At 41.0% G+C, this 20,653-nt stretch overlaps 1 protein-coding gene across 5 annotated transcripts in view; it reads right to left on the minus strand.

The window, feature by feature from the left end:
• The window catches only part of tenm4 (teneurin transmembrane protein 4), a 154,334-nt gene that overhangs the window by 107,556 nt on the left and 26,125 nt on the right, over positions 1–20,653 (minus strand). For all 5 annotated transcript variants that reach the window (XM_034097617.1, XM_034097615.1, XM_034097614.1 and 2 more), the window contains exons 2-3: positions 7,080–7,366; positions 5,770–6,042 (exon numbers count right to left, since the gene is read on the minus strand). In XM_034097617.1, the coding sequence (XP_033953508.1) occupies positions 5,770–6,042; positions 7,080–7,302 (496 nt within the window). In that variant the 5' untranslated portion in view covers positions 7,303–7,366. The remainder of the gene's footprint in view (positions 1–5,769; positions 6,043–7,079; positions 7,367–20,653) is intronic.

A 20,653-nucleotide genomic window follows, 5' to 3' on the forward strand; every position in this document is an offset into this window, starting at 1 on the left:
CAAAGATTCAGAACCTAAGTGCGGCCCTGGAGCTCTTAACCTCAATCTCTCACAGTTCAAAGTTTCCCCAGAGTTTAGAACCTTTTAACAAGTATCTGATGCTGCGAGCGAGGGAATACATCATTGTCAGTGAGGGGTTTGAATTTCCCTTGAGAGTTGTTGGTTTAGAAGTCTGTTTTTAAACTCAGTTAAGAAAAGCAATGCAATTTCTATGATTCTAATACATTTGTTTTTATTTGTAACCCTAGTCATAATAGTAGAATAGGTTGTGACCAAGATTAGAAGAAAGAAATCGCAGAAATTGGAGTTTATTTGTTTTTCATAGAATACTACTTCATAGCTATTATTCATAATTGCACATTTAGGATCTGTGTAATTATGTGCAAATAACACCGGCTTCATTAACATACCACAACCTGAGTAAGGCACTTTAAATCTCATTACGAAAATGTAAGATTCATCAGAAGCATCAAGAGCAAAAAAATAAGTAATCTGGACAGCTTCGAACAGATCTGTATGGAAATGCAGAACATAGACTGCACATGGTAAGTCCACATGAAAAGATTTGACTTTTCATCTGACAGCTCAACATCAATACATATTGCTCCAACCCCGGCTAACAGCGTGATCACATCAGCACTTTAACCACTGCACTTTGAAGGTAAAAATGCTGATTGATGACTCGTATTTAATCATGTAGAACAAATAACAGAATTCAATTAAGAATCCCGACCATCATTCATCTTCAAGGATATTTTGCTTGCTATTCAAATCGTCAGTGGAGGGAGCCTCACAACTGTGTTGTTCCCATACTTGCTCAGTGAGATAACACTTTTCTAACACAGTATGCTAAACTACTCATCAAGCAGACAGCGTGAATATAAAAAAAGAAAAAACTACTATATGTTTTATATTTGTCATAGTTTTTGTTTTCTTTGTTTTCTACTGCTTATTTCAGTTTAGGAGAAATTATAAAATGTGGTTGTATGATTGTGTTGTGATAGTGTGTTTTAAAATGGTCTGTAACTGTGCTGCTACCTATCTTGGGCCAGGACTCTATTGAAAAGGGGATTTTTTTGTATCTCAATGAGACCTGTCCTGGTAAAATAAAGGTAAAATACAAAAACTAAAATATCAAATTGGTCCACTTCTCAAAATGAAATAGGACATTTTCATTTGTAGGTTTGTTACATCCAACCCACTTTAATACCAACTCTTCAGCTCAGTCAAAGTGCAGGAACAAGACATTTCAGAAAACATTTCTGAATAAGACTAAACAGCTGGATCTGTGTCCAGAACTCAAACATTGCCAATATGCTTGTTATGTACCATTATACACTTCAGATGTGATGAAGAGGTAACATCGGGACTTCTTAAATTGCAATATTAGCTGTTTTTATTTCATATTCTGTTTGAAAAGCACATAAAAGCACTTTAAAAAGCAGGTAAATTCTACTAATAATAATAACAACAGTCATAGTAGTAGTAATACTGATGGTAATACCGCTACCAAAGTGATGATGTTGTTGTACTGTAGTTAAAGTAAAGCCAGAATGTCAAGGCTGTTTCATAAAATTCCAAGTAGTTATACAAAAATAAAAGCCGATTTGATGAATTCTGAAGTGGGTGGAGATCTCAAAAGAATCCTCCAGCAGTTCTCAGTACTGCAGATAATCAAACTGCACCTGAAAGGTTGTGTAAGGACATTTTAACAAGATTCTTTCACTGGAGTTGCTAAAGGCTTTGCCCTGAAGCAATGCCTACAGAACAGCTACCAGTGTTTGAGTAATGAGCATTAACTCCATAAACTAGATATCACAGTCCTGTGTGATTTTCATTGGCATAAAGAAAATGTATTCTTAAAAAGACTTATTAAAATAAAACTACTTTGCTCTGAATAATATGAGAATGCAGGAATCACACTTTAGATAGAGATCAACAGTTGAAACATAAGTTATATATCCTTAATCAATTTAGAACAGCTCTCCCAGGAGGATGTAGGAAAAGGAAAAGCCAAACCAGTACACAACTAACCGCCCACTGGAACTAATTACTACGGTGGCCCTGAAGTGCAAGACACAACAGCATTTTAGAAAACACCACAGAAAAAACACCACAGCATTTCACATTGGACGGAGAGGGTATTCCTTTAGGGAGAACACTTCTTGTTTGTGATTGGACAGAGCCAGCTAGAGAAGCACTGCTGTGATTGGTTGTTTTTGCAGCCAGTCAAGAACTGACACTTCGTGATTGGTCAGCACCCGACAGCAACTTGTCCCAACCACAGTCTATGGTCCCAACCCAACACATCAGCCGTTAGCTGTAGGCACACACTCAGATCTCACAGCTCCTCATATCTGTTCAGAAACTGGACAAAAGTTAAACATGTACAAACCACACACTGTCTATGTCATGGTGAATACAGTCGCTGCTTTATTTATGTCTGTATGACGTTGTTGTGAGTGTGGACTGAGCAGCTACAGGTTAGTTTAGCCTGATCGATCCGATTCCGATAGGATTTACTTTGAGACACGCCCCGCCCCCTCTCCAGCGCGTCTTGTTTGAATGACAGGAGTAAACACATCTGACATCCACGGTGAAACTTGAGCGATTAGAGCGATGCCAAAAAACCTAAGACATATTATGCTGTCGGGTGCTGACCAATCACGAAGCGTCATTTCTTGACTGGCAGCTAAAACAACCAATCATAGCAGTGCTTCTCTGGCTGGCTCTGTCCAATCACAAACAAGAAGTGTTCTCCCTAAAGGAATACCATTTCAGTCCAATGTGAAATGCTGTGGCGTTTTGTGAAATGCTGCGGCGTTTTCTAAAATGCTGTTGTGTTTTGTAAAACGCTGTGGTGTCTTGCACCGTAAATGACCTTTTGTTTGTAGAAAAATGCCCGAGTCAGTCACACAATCATTTTTCCATCAACAGGAGCTGTGTAGACCTGTGACACATTCTTTTTTTCTCCGCAGGTTATGGAACATATGAACAACAACAGTCACTCAGCAGGCTATCCTGGCTATCTGCTGTGTCCGTTCTTATGGTTACAGAAACGTAATCTTCTATCCATGGCAGAGGGGGAAGGTTGGGACTAGAGCACACATCTGGATAAGATGTATAAGGGTAAAACCCGAGAGCAGCAGTCTTCTCCCAAACGCAGCGTGTTGGGCTGCTCAGCCTCAGTAGGATGTGCAGTGACTCAGCAGTCATCGCTGCTGGAGGGGTCCTGGAGGGGCTCCCCAGGGACTAGAGGCATGCTGATTAGGAGACACGCATACCTGTACACACTGCATGAATGCACTTTAAACGCTAACCAGCCCATACACAAGTGGTGGTATCAGTCTCTTGTGGGGGGTTAGGAATTGGAGGGGAGCCGGTTCAAATATAGCACCATGCAGTCGGTAGAGGGTGGGGACTGGGGAGGTGCAAATCCACTTTATTGGCGATGCCGAGGTGCCCTTGAGCAAGGCAACCACCTTAACTGTTCTGGACACTGTGATACAGCACCATCACTCTGACATCTCTCTACATTAATGCATGTCTCATGGTGCTTTGTAGGCATGTTATTCAGGTATGTGTGTGACAATTGTGAAAAAACCAACAGAGTAAAAATCAATCTTCCCCAGCAGGACTAATAAAATGCAAATTATTATTATTATTATCAAATACATTTATTTTATTTATTTATTTGCATTTTCAATAGATTTTGTAATATATTTTTCTTTATAGACAGGGCTTCCGCGTAGCCTGCAAATCTATTAGCCATGTTGACATGACACACATGTACACGCATTAACAATCCCATGCACATAATTGCGTAATTACAAAACTCAAAACTCAAAAAATGTAAGTGATCAGTCACTACCCTTAATGAAGTAGGTTGGACACAAAATAAATAATTGTATTATCACATCACAGCTGCAATGAATCTGAGTATACCTTGTCATTATCAGCATCCTGCCTCAGAATCACTTGAGCTTAAGAAAATGTTTCTGAAATCGCAATCGCTTATTTGCATGCATTAAAACCAGGGTCAAGTATGTCACATGTGAAGAGGGGGAGAACTGCCCGGCGGCTTGAATACATTAAAGCAGAGTAAATGGTTTGTTGATTTAAAGAGATTAAAGCACACACAAGCACAGCAAGGCCTGCTTGATGGATTTTAATTAACTTGCCATATAAATGGTATGTTATCAGGCATTACTAAATGAAATGCTGAATACAAGTGCTCTTTCTGCTTGGGTGAGTTGAATAAAAAGCTACTTAGAATCTCAATTGCGTCTCACAGATGAAGCATGATGCTGCAGCAACGGGTGGAATACATTCCAGCGAACCAAGCCCTAAACAGCCATCCAAGGAGATTCTCGTTAATTATGTACAGGACAGCCACATTTTAAGTCCTCTAGCATCTCATATGATCAAGCAGAGGGAGGCCAGGTTCTCTCCCTGAGTCATTTCGGGCAAATGGATTCCACTTCCAAGAGTAATTTCTGCCAGTTATAATAAGGAGCTAATACATAATGTGACACACTCTGAAATGCAAAACTATTCACAAGGTTCTCGCCAAGGCTGTGCAGGGGCAATTACAATGTTGCCGGCCGCTAGCCCCGTGATGAGTTCCTCTATCTGTGAAGTGTCCTGGGAACAGTATCATAAATCTGCCAGTTCAAATGAATGATTTAGTTTTGTGTTAAACTCTGCATGTGAAAAAGGAACCAAATTCCATCACATAGCACCTTCTGATCAAAATACAGGAAAAGAAGCCAGCTTGGCAAAAATGCAGGTATTTGCAGCAATGAGATGGAATTATGGACACAAAAAGGGTGTGAGGTAAGGTAGTGCCTCCACACAGAACTGGATTCAAAGGATGTTTGTTCTGTGTATACAATATCCAAGAAATTAATAAGTTGTAACTGAGCTACCAATAAATACTGTGAGCACTTCTGGGACTGAGCTGGGTGTACGAATTATAGGTCTGCTTCCAAGAGCATTTCATGCAATATCATGACATTATAGCACAGTGATCTACAATTTGAAAGAGGAACTGCTGTTATTTTCTGGCATATTTCGGCACTTGCTGTGTTTCATCGCTACATATTCCCTGAGCTCTCGTGACCTTCTGAGCAAACACACAGGCTCATCCGGCCGCAGGGGGAAACACCAGGCCACAGAATAATACATTTGACTTCCCAAGTCCTGGCACTGATTTCACCGAGAAACCTGCCAAACCATTTCATATCTAAGTCCACACATAATACAGTGATTCACACACTGCCACAACAGAAGAACAAAATGAATTGATGAAGGGCAGATGTAAAGTTATTCAAGATTTCTGGCGGTGCAGAAACACTGTTAATTGTTTCTCTTCCATAAAAATAATCCTAAATATGTTGGTCTTTTGCCAAATTCTAAAAATACAAACAAAAGCTTAATTAAAAACTTTAGTTTGGTGGGACTGAAATTGTTCCAGAGGGTCAAACGCACCATTACATTAACAAAGGAAGAAAAGATGCAACTCAAGCTGTATAATCTAGTCGAGCAGTGTCAAAAACAAAACATATCCAAACCAACAAAATCATCCTTTAGACTGTACCACCCAGACCAGCCGAGCTTTTTTTTCTCTCAAAGACATGGCATGAAGTACTACTCACAACCTTATCCCACTAAGACATCAAAATCAAATCCACATGGCAAAGTACACAGAGTAAAATGAGCTTGCCTGATAAGGACTGGCAGAAAAAGTATGAGAAAAAAGAGCCTTACCGTTTTCTGTGTTGTCGTGCTCAGTGTCAGTGAGAGTCAGATTAGAGTTGGCCCTGCTGGAGAGGCACGAGCTGCGGCCTGACTTGGTGTTGCTGCGGCCCCATAGCCTGACTGCGTGCTCCGGCGACATGATGCCGTCCGTCTCGGTGTCGGCGTCTGAGCCCACACTGACTGAGTACTCGCGGTGCGGCATTCCCATGTCAGTCCTGTAAGTGGCTACGTGGGACGGGAGGCCCTCTCCAAAGCCGAGGTTCCGAAGGGAAAAGTCTGCCCCTGCAGCAAAGCAATAAACACAAAGCAGTGGTAATTCATTCTGCTACTAACTGCATCACTCAACATAATGAACTGTATTCATTACCGAAAAAAAGATGACAGCAATATCCTGCCCTTGAGAGGTGCAGTCATCATTAAAAGGCAAAGGTTCCACAGGTAATGCTTGTGGAAATTAGGATGCAGGTACATTTAGTATTTACAGTTAAGCACCTATACAGCATCATTAGCATACCTCAAATGTAAAATGTGTTCATGTCAGTGTCCTGATGCAAGATACGAGTCTGGTTTCTACACTATCCTAAACATTTGAGCTCAGTAAATCCAGTCGATGCTTTGCATTAGGCTTTTGTCATAATACAAAATGTTCCAATACCAAATTTCAATCTCTCATGTATGTAAATCTTGTATTGGAAAACTGAGACATCTGTCTTCCATTTCCTCTCCTGAGTTTTCCTCTAAGGTCCTTAGCATTACCACGCAAGTCAGGAGACTTGCAAAGCAGTCCTTGATGATTAGATCTGTAACTGCTGAAAATAAAATCCAAGACAAGAAAAATGCTTTTTTTTTCTTTCCTTCAGTGCACCACTTTAAGGAAACTGTCTATCAGGAAATACTCACATGTATTTAGTTATAAAATGTAGACTTGAGCTCCAGTTCGATTCAAGGCTTCTTCGAGAGTGCAAGCACATCTGATTTGAACTTTGACGATCAATTATACATCTGTAGGAGCAGGTTAAGGTTTGCATGTCTTCCATGCAGTTTTTAACACTTGCATGGTGAATTCAATTCCTGGCCACCTCGGTTAATAGTCCAGCTATGTGGTGTGGCCTCTACAGCGACAGAATGTGAATTACCGGGAGACTTCTCATTAAAAAGCAATGAAGCATATATTGAGACCAGGCAGTACCATGCCTATAACCTAATAACAGGCCCGTTGTATGTCTTTGTGCACTGCTGGATGAGGTGTACTGATATAAATGACATTCTCCTATATTGACATTAAAGCATTTCATAACATTGGCACAGCTGAGACCCACCTTGCCGGCTGAACTCGTCCACTTCGTGATGAACCATTTCCTTGACACGGCTCCCGTAGGCCATCCTGGAGTCATGGTCGAAGGCCTTGAGTGTTTCGCTGGAGCTGTAGGATTTGGGGTTGGGTTTTCCGTCCTCGCTGTCTGCAGAGGAGCTGGTGTAGCGGCGCTCTGTGTCCTGCCGGGCAGTGAGCGAGCGGTAGGGTCTACGTTCCTTCACTTCCATGGCTGCCTCCACACTATTTTCAACATCAAATGTGGGTTACACTGCCTGTTTAGTATGAGTGATTCTGTAGAGGAAAAGCAAAAAGAAAGGGGAATTAGGATAGTTGATATATAAAAAATCCTTGACAGCTGTGTTGATTTTTAAATGTGTCATCAAATACGGTCCGATATATGCATAATGCCAGATCACGTATTAAAACAAAAGTAGAAGTCACAGACCACGGGCACAAGTGTAACTGTGGAATAAAATGCTCATTTGCAACCTCAATGTGTGGCTCAGCACACACAGGGGAGCACGTAGAACCACTAGAATTAGATTTAATAAAATACAGCACAACAAATCTTGCACCGATAAAGTTTACGGTGCAAGTCTCCCACAAATATTCCCTTTTATGTGTTGTATAGAAACGTCGGGCCTCCAGCATCTGAAAAACTGGCAGGTGTCCTTCCATGAATTGTGTTGTTTATAAGCTGCAAATCACAAGTTGCAAACTGAGGGGCCAAACAAATCTCGGACTAGACGGAGCCAGAGATGATTAAAATCTGTAACATAAAACCACAACTGTCAAATAGCACACCGAGTACTGGATCAATAGAGGGAGGAGAGATTTTATTCATTCATTTGTCATACTTTATTTTCTTCCCTTGAAGGACAAAACATTGAAGTAAAATTATGCTTGAATATGTATAGTGTATAACCTATTTAGGCATATGTAACCCAAGGTAAAATGTATGCACGAACGTACTGCTCTTAATCTATTTAAAGCTGTTAAAACTGATGAAAGGCCGCTGCTGTGTCTGTAAAGCCGGTGTGTCCTTGGGCAAGACACTTCACCTGAACTTGCTCCTGTGGGTATTGTCCACAGTTTCTGACCATTGCATGTATGATATATGTGTAATGTGTGTATATGTAAAGCGCTTTGAGTCATTGAAAAAGCGCTATAATAAATGTAAGGAATTATTATTATTAACAATGTAACGCAACAATGTATTTGTCTCACTCCTACAGGTGCGAAATCACTCCATGACACCAAAAGGTTTCACGTGGTTGAGATATTGAACTGGATTAGCAAATGTCAATGTGGATATGGACTTGATTAAAAGCTTAGTCCCTGTTGATTTTGAAACTCAATTGCAGAACATATGGAAGAAGTGTGCCAAAAATAGCAACATAATCCATGTTCCTGCTTCTTCCTAATGCAATGTCATATTGAAACGTCAATAGTGAGCCGGAGGATTCCATATTACTTGCTCCTATACTGGAAAGTGTATTTCACTATAAGCAAAATGGGATAAGTCAGTGGATAAGAGAACGCGGCACTTTGAAAAAAATATATAAACTACTGATTTACTGTCAGTATGCCTATGTTGTTCAGACAAGGATTTGTCCACAATATAAGCTCTTTATGAATACTGTATGAGATGTATGCCAGACAGAACAATAACAAATAATCCCTAGTGAACTATATTTGCCCCTGCTTTTAAAAGAAAACGTCTCAATGAAGACACCATTGTTGGGTTTGGGGGTTTCTTTTTGTTTGTATTGACAGCTGAAAAGATCCTGGTGATTAATGACTTGGGGCCTTCCCCACATGGGGGGGCGGGGGGGTGCTTCCACTCTGCAGCCGCAAGAGCACTTCAGCTGCCCCCAAGATTTCAGATGCAGCTTGTATGAGTTGCTAATTTTTACCTTTTTGCTCAAGATCCTTGTTGCTATGTAAATGTGAGTGTGTAGAACAAGCAGCTTTCTAAAGTTTCAAGAATGTTCTTTAAAGTGCATTGTTTTTGTTTCCAAAGCGCTAGGCTCAGGGCTCTGGCCATCTCACTCCTCAGCCCTTCCTCCTCATTAATAATCGGCTGGTATGCAATGAGATGTACCTTTGAGGCCATGGGAAACCCAGAGGAGTTTTTTCAAATAAAAAAATAACAACAGGCCTTACCCAATGACAGATGATGTGGGATGCACATGTTCCTCAAAACGTTTCCACCTTAAGTGCACCTGTCAGGCTTTTCACACAAAGCATACTGTAAAATGTAACCGCGTTGTTCTTTTTTTAAATAGGCTACATCTGGCATTATCATTGTGTTTCAGCGCCAGAGAGAAAAGCTGTTTTACTTGTTCATCTGTCAAGGTCTAAATCCTGGGAGAAGGAGCCAAAGAAAGAGAAAATGCCACCGTTGTAATAGTTTGATATACTAGAAGATAATAAACAGAAGATGTCTAAACAGTAAGACATGATAAGAGGACTATTTTTAAAGTGTTATTATCTCATAGTGAGACACAAGGGAAGCAGCGTTACATACGGAAGAGGAAGGTTAATGAGGGTACATTCACAGAGGAAAAAGTTATTTACAAAGACCGGTGAAAAACGACTGTCATGGATTGAAATCTCTGAAACTAAGATAACCATCACATGCTTTCATTTCAAAGACAACGTTTTTGTAGAGCTGCAGAGCATGCAGAGTGCCAAAAGGAAGCCAACTGCATATCTATGCAATGATCCAAAATCAATTGAGGTCTTTCTGGATAGACAAAGGAAATGATGGATTTTCTGTTTTCCCTCTAAAACATGTGCACACTCTACACTTTTCAACTGCATTGTCTACAATTGGCCACGGTAGAGTCAGGTTTGTCCGCGCTTGTAAAGCAAATGTATAGCAGCTGTAAGCAGAAAACATGATGTGGTTCTGCAGAGAAAGTGATGCAGGGAGCAGTGAATAATGAATAGTGTCAATTGGTGTCATCAGATACAGTCACGTTGCATAAGATCCTTGTTGGGTATTGAAATGTAAATATGGAGGGAGTGAGTGCAGCCTCATGAATACGAAAAGCATCATCAACAGAAATGCAACCGGACAACAATGTCTAAAGTCAATGTGTGAATAACATGAGAAAAGTTGGCCATGATAGAAGTCACCATCTTCTTCGTCTTTAGGGTGCATCCATCAACAAAGAAAGACACATGGTCAGCCGATCAATGTTCTCAATAGGACATCACAGATCAGTCAGTTTCGGTGACAGGAGAGTGCACACACAGTTCATACAGAATACCATCATGTATACCACATAGTCAGATAGCTACAGACAGCATGATCAGTAACATGGCATGTGTCTGCTGCTGACAGGTAACTGCTGTGTGCATGATTTTACCGCCTATGATCATAGATTGAAAATAGTTTAATAGTCTCAGACAGAAGGCGGAGCTTATGCTGCTGCAGTGAAAAACGTAAACATGCTGCCAGTAGTTGTATATACAACATCAGCCTTCATCCACATACACACTTGGGCTATTATTTGCATCGTGTTTTACTGTTGTGACAATGTGGTGCAATTTTTTTTTATCTTTTGTTCACTCACTATTGATCTTAGCAGTCTAACAGTGGTGCGGCTCATAAACACACACTAAAAGGATTTACAAGCACAGTTTTTAGAGCTGCAACAAAGGTTTATTTGAATTATCAATCAGTAGGGTAACTCAAGAAATAGGTAGTTATTAACGCTTTTTATGACTTCCCAGAGGCCACGGTTTCATCTTGAAATTATTTTATCTGACATTAAACAAAACAAAGATATTCCAATTGCGATGAAAGACAATTCAGTTATATTATATGTGCTTGAAATTAAGTGCACGTGTTAGTATAACGTCTATCCACACACACACCCCTGTGTAAAACTGGGTGTTTTATGATTGTGTTAATTAGTTTTGGATTCTTAATTACCTGGAAACAAATATAGCTAAATAATGCACCTTTAAAGCCATACAAATGTTGGTAGAATGATAATTGTTTATCTTCACCAACCCATAAAACAACCCACCCGCAGTGAGGGCGGCGGCCTCTGTTAAACAGTCTTTCAGGTTTGTGCTGGGCATATCGTTGTGACCGTTGCTCCAGTGTCAAGAGTTGGTTAAAAATGGGATCTAAATATGTGGGAGGCGTACGGGGTACAATATAAATGCAAATGGATCTGTACTATCCATCAAACAATTAGCACTGTGCTGAGAACCGCTATTCAGTGCTGCTGCATATAAATCTGGCCTTCAATCTGCACACAGCCCTGCTTTCCATGATAATTAACCGCTTGCTGCTCTTTACATGTCAGATTTCCCATGCAAATTCCAAGACTAAACACCAACTGACATTCATGGGCAACACAGAGAACTGAAAAGTAACACTCGTGCACAATGTCTGGCAAATCCCTTGGAGTATAATCTAAAATGATTACAGATTACTTGTCTGTGAAACCACTTAATTACTTAGTATTATTACTAATTACTATCACTAAGATTGAGACATAATGTGTGGCTGATTAGTGATGACATTTTTAGACAAACGACTGCTGATACACAGTGCATGAGCTGAATATCTTTTGGAGGATTATAGCTTTTCAGTTAATGAGACATACCTACAATTTAAATTTAGCATCAATGTTAATAAAAATATAAATGGGAAAATGATTCAGTAAATCCAACCAGAATCCCAATTTAAAATGTAGCAAAAATGTAAAAGTAAATAGATTAAAAACATTTTGAAATGTGCGATTGGTTTGCTACATTTCCTTTTTGTTTTGTTTTATCTAACCTTGTCACGTAGTAAAAGGATTAATGACAGTTTGCTCGCAATTCATTAGACAAACATCCACACACAAAAGCAGCATCAGGAGGACATTTGGGCAAATATCAAGAACATTGTCTACAGGGTCCATTGAGAGCAAGGAGAGCTCCATACAGGCACCACTTACTTCCTTTCTAGAAATATTTCACATGCCTGGGCTCTAAAGAAAAGAGTCCTCGGCCAACAGAAAGGTGTGTTTTCAACCGAGGGAAAAGGACTTGGGTAGAGGGGGTGGGGGGGGGGCTGAACAGCTTGCCAAATAGATCTGAATTCTGTAGTACTAATGTATGCAGGGGAGGAGAGGGGGGAGTATCGTTTGGGTAAGGGGGGGGGTATCAGCTGCCGCCTCCTTCCGGGATCAAAAGCGAGCCCAGCCAGCGAGTTAAACAGAATGCGTAAAAGCCTTAACATAAACAAAAGTAGCCTGGGACCGCTGCTGCAGCACGCTCCCTGCTACTAATCACTCTGAGCGATTCAAGGTTTAGTCCTGAGAGAGGGAGCAGGCACTGGAATAATGCCTTTAAACACGGCCCGTAAAGAACAGTGAGAAGCAGTCTATTTATTCACTTTCCGCATTGATGTGCTATCCTGACCTTGGCCAAATACAGCAAAAATGTTAGCGGTGCTATGTCAGGCTGAAATGTCCACTTATCATTATTGCTGCTAAACCACAATGACATAATGTGTGTGTTTTATAATAGGTTGAGATGAAGGCTACCATGTGAAGAAATGTCCTAAACAGGATAAATGGAAATAAGTCATCTGGTCTCATTATTTTCACTAGTCCTGAGGAACAACTGAGACAACAAATGAATGTTGATGCAGGATTAAGAGCACTTCTTTACTAGTTAAGTGCCTTGGTTCCCAAGCATGGCTGCTGAGTACACGGGTCAAGCTAGCGTTGACATGTCTCTCATTAGTCTACTATTAACGCTCATTATCCTACAAAGACGAGACCCAAGCTTAATTTATAGTTGGGCCTGCGGCGACTAAACCTAAAAAAAGCTAAGCAATAATCAACTTACTGTAAACTTGCTACTGCCAAACCTGCTGTTACAAATGTCTAGGTTAGCAGCCGTAGCCTGAGGAGGCTTCGACTGAACTGCTGCAAATAAATGATGCTCTGAACAACAACAACATAAAAACATTACATGCTTCTCCTGATCCCAGAGGAATGGTTCACTGGAATTACAAAAAACATTGTCTCGATGTATGTAAATAGTGTTTTATATGGCAGGTTTTCAGACATATCATGCCTTTAAAAATTATTTCACTTCCCTTATACAATGGAGGACGTGGATGGAATATATGTTCTAGTGCTCACAGCATTAAATCATAAATAGCATTAAATACATAAATAAAAGAAACATCTTTCCAGAGTATAATGTCCCCATTTATCTGAATAATCTATAGAGCAGCGATTTTCAAAGTCTGAGGCGCGCCTCCCCGGGGGGGCGCCAGAGAGCTTCAGGGGAGGAGCAGCGTGAGAAAAAAATAACGAGAATTTCAGTTAACTTCAGCTAACTTTAATGCGAGCGGCAACATGGATCGATTTTTAGTGAAGTTACCTAAAGTGACAGCTTCTGGCAGAAAACGTCACTTGCACACTGTTGGCTGTCTGTGGAGACCGAGTTCCCCCACCTCGCCAAAAAGGCTGTAAAAGTGCTCATTCCCTTCACCTCCGCCTACCTGTGTGAGTGCGGCTTTTCCGCATTGACTTTGATCAAAAGCAAGTACCGGTCAAGCAGGGGCAGATCTACCGGGGTGGCAACTGCCACCCTAAAAATAGCCTTGCCCGGCTGCCACCCCAGTTGGCAGGTTTGTTTTGAAATCAAAGTTGTGGCTCATCGGACATTTATGAGAGAAAATCCCTAATGTCCGAGTGCAAGTGAATGCAGCACAAAACGCGAGCCTTGTAACCCCTCCCCCCGGCCCTGGTGCAACGGGACGGCGCAAAACAAGAAGCATTCAGACCCAAGTAGACGGAAGGAATGAGGTATTTGCGTTCTACAATTATGATAGAGAAGAGACTGTGAAGTTTGGCTGTACTCAGCATTGAATCAAAACGCACTAAAGCTTTAGATCTTAATAAGTTTGTGAGGAGTTTTGCTGAACAAGATGGTAATCGCCGCATTCAGCTGTTATAGGCATCAACTTGATGCTCTGCTCACGGATGACTCGATGAGCATAACAAATTGTTAAGATGATGACCTTACGTGTGTAAATACGTTTTTTTCTTTGTGGGGGTCTGCCCCCAAAAAACTGTTTTTTAGTCCTGAGAAAGTCAAATAAGACGGTGTGTAAAACTACACAGCCCAGCCAAAAAAAAGTAACCACTTTGATTTAACTAGGCCAGTACGTAAGGGCATTCCACTAAATAATAATACCCCTGCATTATAGCAACAACAATAATAATAATAATAATAATAATTGGGAGGGGGGGGGCGCGGCTGTTCTTATGTTCTCTGAGGGGAGGCTCACCTTCCCACACTTTGAAAACCCCTGCTATAGAGCTTGGTGTCTACAGTTTTGCATGAACTTCCCTCTACCAAGGTATCGTCCCTGAAAGTGCAGACAGCAAGGTCTGCAACACGGACAGGTCCAACCATCCATTTGCAACCACTGTATTTGAGGTGCAGGCAGAAATAACAGAGAATCATATCTCAGTATCTTTGCAAATACAAAATTATATATCCTTTCACCAAAAGAGTTAGGTATAATATCATAACCTCTAAGTGTGGGTTGGTGAGGATAAAACCTGAAAATAACATTATTTAGAGCCAATACCATGACAGCACAAATATTGCTTTTCACTGTTTATGTTCTTTATTTATTTCCTAGAGCTACACTTGTGGTCCTTTGCTAGTTTAGTACAGTGGCAGGGAACATTATTTTTGAATGAATGACCTAGACATCTTAACAATATTCAAGCAAATAGTTAATTCATGTTTTTGGAGTGCTTTAGCTGAGCGCTACCTTCATTTGACTTTTAGTTAACACTGAACAACTTGAGTACTTTTCAGTTGAATGTTAGATCAACTGAGGAACTTATTTTTGAGAGCTTTTCAATTGTAGCAAATGGTCAAATAACCATAACTGCTCTTATTGTAAACACAATGTGTATACTTGTCCAATATTGTAGCTACTGGTTTAAGTTAACGTTCATATTTTGCACAGATAACTCTAACAAAGCCTTATGTTGGCTATTAATGTATTTCCCGGGTTCCTGATGCACATTGTATTTTAATGTAATGTTGCCGATTGCATTTGTCTTAGCATCTTAAAAAACCTCTTTCACCTTTCTGGTGCTTCATATACCAGCGGCTTAACAAATGGCCCTTGCCTTGGTCTCATTATAACATAACTGGTTGTATTGAGCGGACCTGTTTTGTATTGTCCTCAAGTATCCATGCAATTGATGTTGCCACTTAACGGAGGATGCAAAATGAGGGGAAAGCTAATGTTTATTGTTTCTCCCCCAGCACTTTATTAGTTTTCCGTCAACCCTAAAAAAAAAGGCTGCCTGGGTAATTTAAAAACAACTCTGAGGAGTGATAAAGGTACAGAAATGAAAGCAGGTGACTCGGGATATTTTCATTGTATTCAAATACTAAAATTGACATAAGAAATGCCTGCAGTTTCTAGGAAACTCCAATAGAAAATGAGTCACTGATGTTATCACATAGTTATAGATGCAAACATAGTACATCTTTTGTAAATAATGCAACATTGAGAACAAATTCTCTAAAACTCATTATTTTTAAATAAATGTATTTACTTATTAAATATGTGGTAAACATTCATCTGTCCAAGGAAGACAGAAATAAATCCAAACCACAGATAGTGCTAATCCCTGTCCTCAACACATTATTACAAGATATAATAAAAGACAGAAAAACAACAAAAAAACACAGTTAATCCAGGAAGGGTTTGAACCAAGGCAAGTCAGATCTCAGTTAACGCACGGCATCAACATTTGTTTTACATGGGTCTCAAGGGACCACTTCTGTTTGGATTTCAACTCCCTGCCTAATATGCAATCAAGAACTGACTACAGATGAAGTCTGTAATTTACGAGGCACAACATACATTCCCATGCATCCTTCAATTCCCCCAACATATTGGATATGAGTGTTTCGTCAAAGCCTTGTAAGTGCAGTCACAGCTGTATTCAGTGTTTTTCACTTGTAATCAGATCACCGAAAGCACTCTGTTCTTCCATGAATCCCACCACCAAGCTGCTCCATGGAAATCCCCCACTCGGCTTCTTTCCCTGCGTGCCAGGTTATGAAGACAAAGGCAATACTTGGCCACTGTGTTTCTGCAGTAGTGGAAACTGTAAGACTGCAAGATAGTAGTGTCCTACTTCTCGGATACCAATTACAATTCACAATGGGGGTGCTGAGATTTCCGCATGATACGTAACTTGTATAGGTGCAGAGTACGGCGGTACAATGAAAACATCACAGACCCAGGGAGGTCTTCCGCCTTGGGCAGGAGTTCCTAACTCAGTATAAAACTAGCCATTTCCTTGTATCTTTCTTTCTCGTATACATCCTTGTTTGGCAACCCTCACATCAAGTAGTAACTATTGCAATTACACTAAAACCTGCTGAGCAGTGTGTGGATTTGTTTATTTTCCCCTTGATCAAAGAAAACTATTGAACAGTGGAAAGACCGGTATTCGTTTCAACTATAAGCATCAATCAATCACATGAACTGGACTAATTACGTTTCCAGAAAACAGCAATACTAGTGATCTCGGCTATGCTTTTCAAATGAATCAACTAACTTTAGAGGATGTGAACATGACAACCATGTGATGCACAACTCTGCTGTTAGAGACAATAAAACCAGTGGCTCTTCAATATCAGCAGTTACAAATCAGCACATGCAGCACATGCAAAGCCAGACGGAGGGTTCCTGCATGGTAATGATCTTACTCTAAGTGCCTAAAGGAGTCATCTCCGCAAGCCCCGCTTTGACAACCACACACCTCCCATCTCAGCAGCCTCTGAGTGGGGCTAATCACTCTGTAGCTTCATCATCCACTGCATGGCAGCTCCGGCTGTTAAGATGCTCTGTCTAGAAGGCGTGGCTGCTGCAGTGGGCTGCTGTAAACACACACAGCCTGTTTTCTAGAGCTGAGCATTACAGCATCACATTTATAGAAAAATAAAAAGCCCCTTCGTAAAGCATTAAGATTGAAATGAATGTTGCCATCCTTTTAGTGCTTCAGTACAGATAAGATTCCTGAGAGGATTGTTTTCAAGGATCTAAGAGTGGGTGTTTGCTGGTTTCCCCCTAACTGATTATGACATGAAATGGCTGACGGGTAGCTTGGCAGTGCTGTGTTGACCTGCGCAATCCCTTCCCTCTGCCTCTAAGGCACCAGAGGTCTGCACTCTCTGATCCCAATGGCTAAACATGAGACAGTGCTGAGGTTATGCACGAAATACGCCTGTGCAATTTATTTTTCCGGCTTATCGACTATCAGTTTTTAATGCAGCTTTGACTCCCCCAGGAAAGCCCCATGTAACGTGTTAGGAAAACACACCATGGCACAAAATCAAATATACGTGTCGTTGCTTTGACCCTGTCATCTTTATTGTTGATTCATAAGAGGGAAATGCCCTTTCATCCATCAGGGCAGGGCACTGCATCCTCTGTTGTATAAATGTAATTCTCCAAGTAAATGTGGATTGATCACCACAGCTCTAGGCCACAATCAGCATCCATGATCTAATCAGAGCCCGGCCCTAGGCAGAAAAGGATACTTCCATAAATAAAAACCATATGAGAGCCAGCAAGTGCCCATAACACTGGACGGTGTGCGTGGAGGGATATTTGATTACAACCTCCCTCTCCACAGGTGTGCTTTTAGCTGCCTACCTTCAAAGACTGCCACTCTCATATAATGCCACACATGCACATCCTCACTGTTGTTTTCCTGCACTAAGGGTTTTACATCATACTTGCATCAGCGGATGTGAGCACTGAATGCTGGAGTCACTGCTAAGCAGGCGATGCCCATAGAAGGCTGGCTGAGGACAATCCCAGGGAGACAGGATCTGTCAGGAGCTCCTCGCCCAGCGACACCCAGGGTAATAAATTACCCAGAATTAACACGTCATCCTGCGCTCCACACAGCAGCCACACTCCACTCACGCCATGCTGCTTAATGGATCTATTAACCAAATGGATACGGGGGTAAACTGCTTTCAGGGCTGAATTTGGTATATGCTCTCAACGGAAGCTGAGAGGACATGTGCCCTTCCCTTTGATATGAAGTTATTGTAAGATGTAGCTCATCTCATGCAGACTACTTTGAGAAGAGGAACTTAATATTTCTTTAATGTGAGAAGAACACGATATGATTCTTTTTCACAACATTGTCCTGTGCTTCAAACAGAAAGTATTATGAAGTGACACAGCATGCGCAGAAGCCACCCGTTTAGGAATTCCTCAAAGATGTGTCCCTACGGCCATTAAAAGCACACTCTCCTGCTGATGCCTGTCATTGATAGCAGGGGGTATTAAGTAGAGGATTTAAAATGCCAGTTGTGCAGCCTGTATCTCCTTGGCATCTCTGGCACCCAACCAGCACGGTGACATGCTGACAGCGTGGCACATAGCACAAGGCACATTTGGACCAGTGCTCACTCATCACAAAAGGTAAATACAGATAAGAGAGAGGCTTATAGTCTCGTATTTCCTTGGACTACGCTGAGATGCTTTGACGGCGGCCCAAGTGACGGACACTGTTAAAATGATTCAGAATTGTTTTTAACAAAATGGTATGGGGGACGATCCGTCTATTACATTTATTTTTCTCTTGGCCTTAGACTTCTAACACTACAATAATTGTTATCCCTACCACAATGAAATCTTTGAAGCCTAAAAAACATAAATTAATCTGAATGATTAGTTAGCCATAATAGTGGTGGTTGAATCAATGTAAAAATGTAAATGCATTTGCTTGATGCACAGAATGGAACTGTATAGTCAGCTAAGGTTGATCACAAAAGCAACAATGAACACATTTCTAACAGAGCTACACACCTTTCAAATATATTTTTAAATAAACCCCCACAAGCAGAAAAATCACAATATCAGACCCCGATTTGAAAATATTTCAAATTCATCCACAAGAAGACATCTCAAACCTGCCACGCGTTTTAGGAATCCAACCATTGCTGAAAGAGGACTGCCACTCACAACCACACGCAATTTGTGAGGAGTTAAGTGGGAAAGAACTGCCATTAAAATTGACTTTTTAGAAAGTGCAATAATACAGGCCTAATGCAGCCACTGAGACCAATTCATGAGTACTCAGGGCAACGTTTTAAATTCATATCAGAGCAGTAGAAATTAATCCAAAAAATAAAATCAATAAAATCCAGCCAATGATATTTCCATAAAATACAATTCATGAACGGTTTTCAAAAGATAGTTATTAAAAAGTTCATTTTTTAATATATTTTTGATGGAGATTTAAAATCGTATTTGATCATTTTTAATTGAAGTCTTGAAAAAGTTGCATTGTCTCTCTAAACTGGAGAATGTGATGAGAATCAAGGTTCAAAAGAGGAAAGACCTGCTCAGTGCTCACGTGTGCTCATTGTGTCCCATGTAAGTGGGGTCAAAAAAGACCCCATTGAGTCATAAACATGAAGCCTCACAAAAAACGACCTACTCTTAACCCGGCATACCACGGAACATCTCTCCAGCACAAAGACGAGCCTTTATTCCCCTGCACTTAAAGGTGCTCTCCCGAAACCTCTCATGAGGTGGACTTGCTAAAGTGTAATGGGGAGTCTCATATGGAGCAGAGGACCTGGTAAAAAAAAAAGAAGAACACTAGCCATCGCTCTGGATCTGACACAGTGGGTTAGAGCATACATTTCGACAAGAGACAGAGAGATCTCGAGGCAAAGGAAGGGGTGAATAAAAATACTGAACAAGTAACACTTAATTGAGGTCAGTGTGATTGAACGCTGCGAGGCTCGGATAGCTTTAACATAGGTTCCAGATGGCAGGCTGTTATTTCACTGTGCCCTGCTAATACTGCAGGATTCGATGCTGGTAACCTGAGTGTCCCCTGGGCCCCCCGGCTCCTTCAATGCACTGAAAATCAGGGCCAAGCTTCCTCTGCTGTTACTCTGCAGGTTTACTGAACTTCTAAAGGGGGAGTGTTTGGATATGGTAGTGGAGGAGGGGTGGGTGTGTGTGTGTGTGTGTGTGTGTGTGTGTGTGTGTGTGTGTGTGTGTGTGTGTGTGTGTGTGTGTGTGTGTGTGTGTGTGTGTGTGTGTGTGTGTGTGTGTGTGTGTGTGTGTGTGTGTGTGTGTGTGTGTGTGTGTGTGTGTGTGTGTGTGTGTGTGTGTGTGTGTGTGTGTGTGTGCCTGTGGAGGTGGGGGTTGTGCATCAGTGATGGAACAAAGCATGTTAACACCATCTCTGTGTTTAACAAGTTTGGAAACAAGCAGGGGTTTCCTTCACCTCTCCTTGACAGCAGGAGAGAATCCCGTCTTTCTTCCCTGCGCTGCCTCATGCTAAACTGATTGCAATGCACTCATTCTGTTATTTAAATGTTCTAAAATGTGGAACAAGTCAATATCTCTCATTGCTAATTCCTTGGAAAATTAAGAAGAAACACACGGATCGATGGCGCATCTTTGAAAACATCTTTAAAGCCATGCCTTTCATGCAGTGTTTTCAGTGATGTGTAAAGTATATT

Source organism: Pseudochaenichthys georgianus, chromosome 13, assembly GCF_902827115.2.
Source record: "Pseudochaenichthys georgianus chromosome 13, fPseGeo1.2, whole genome shotgun sequence".
Taxonomy (NCBI): Eukaryota; Metazoa; Chordata; class Actinopteri; order Perciformes; family Channichthyidae; genus Pseudochaenichthys; species Pseudochaenichthys georgianus.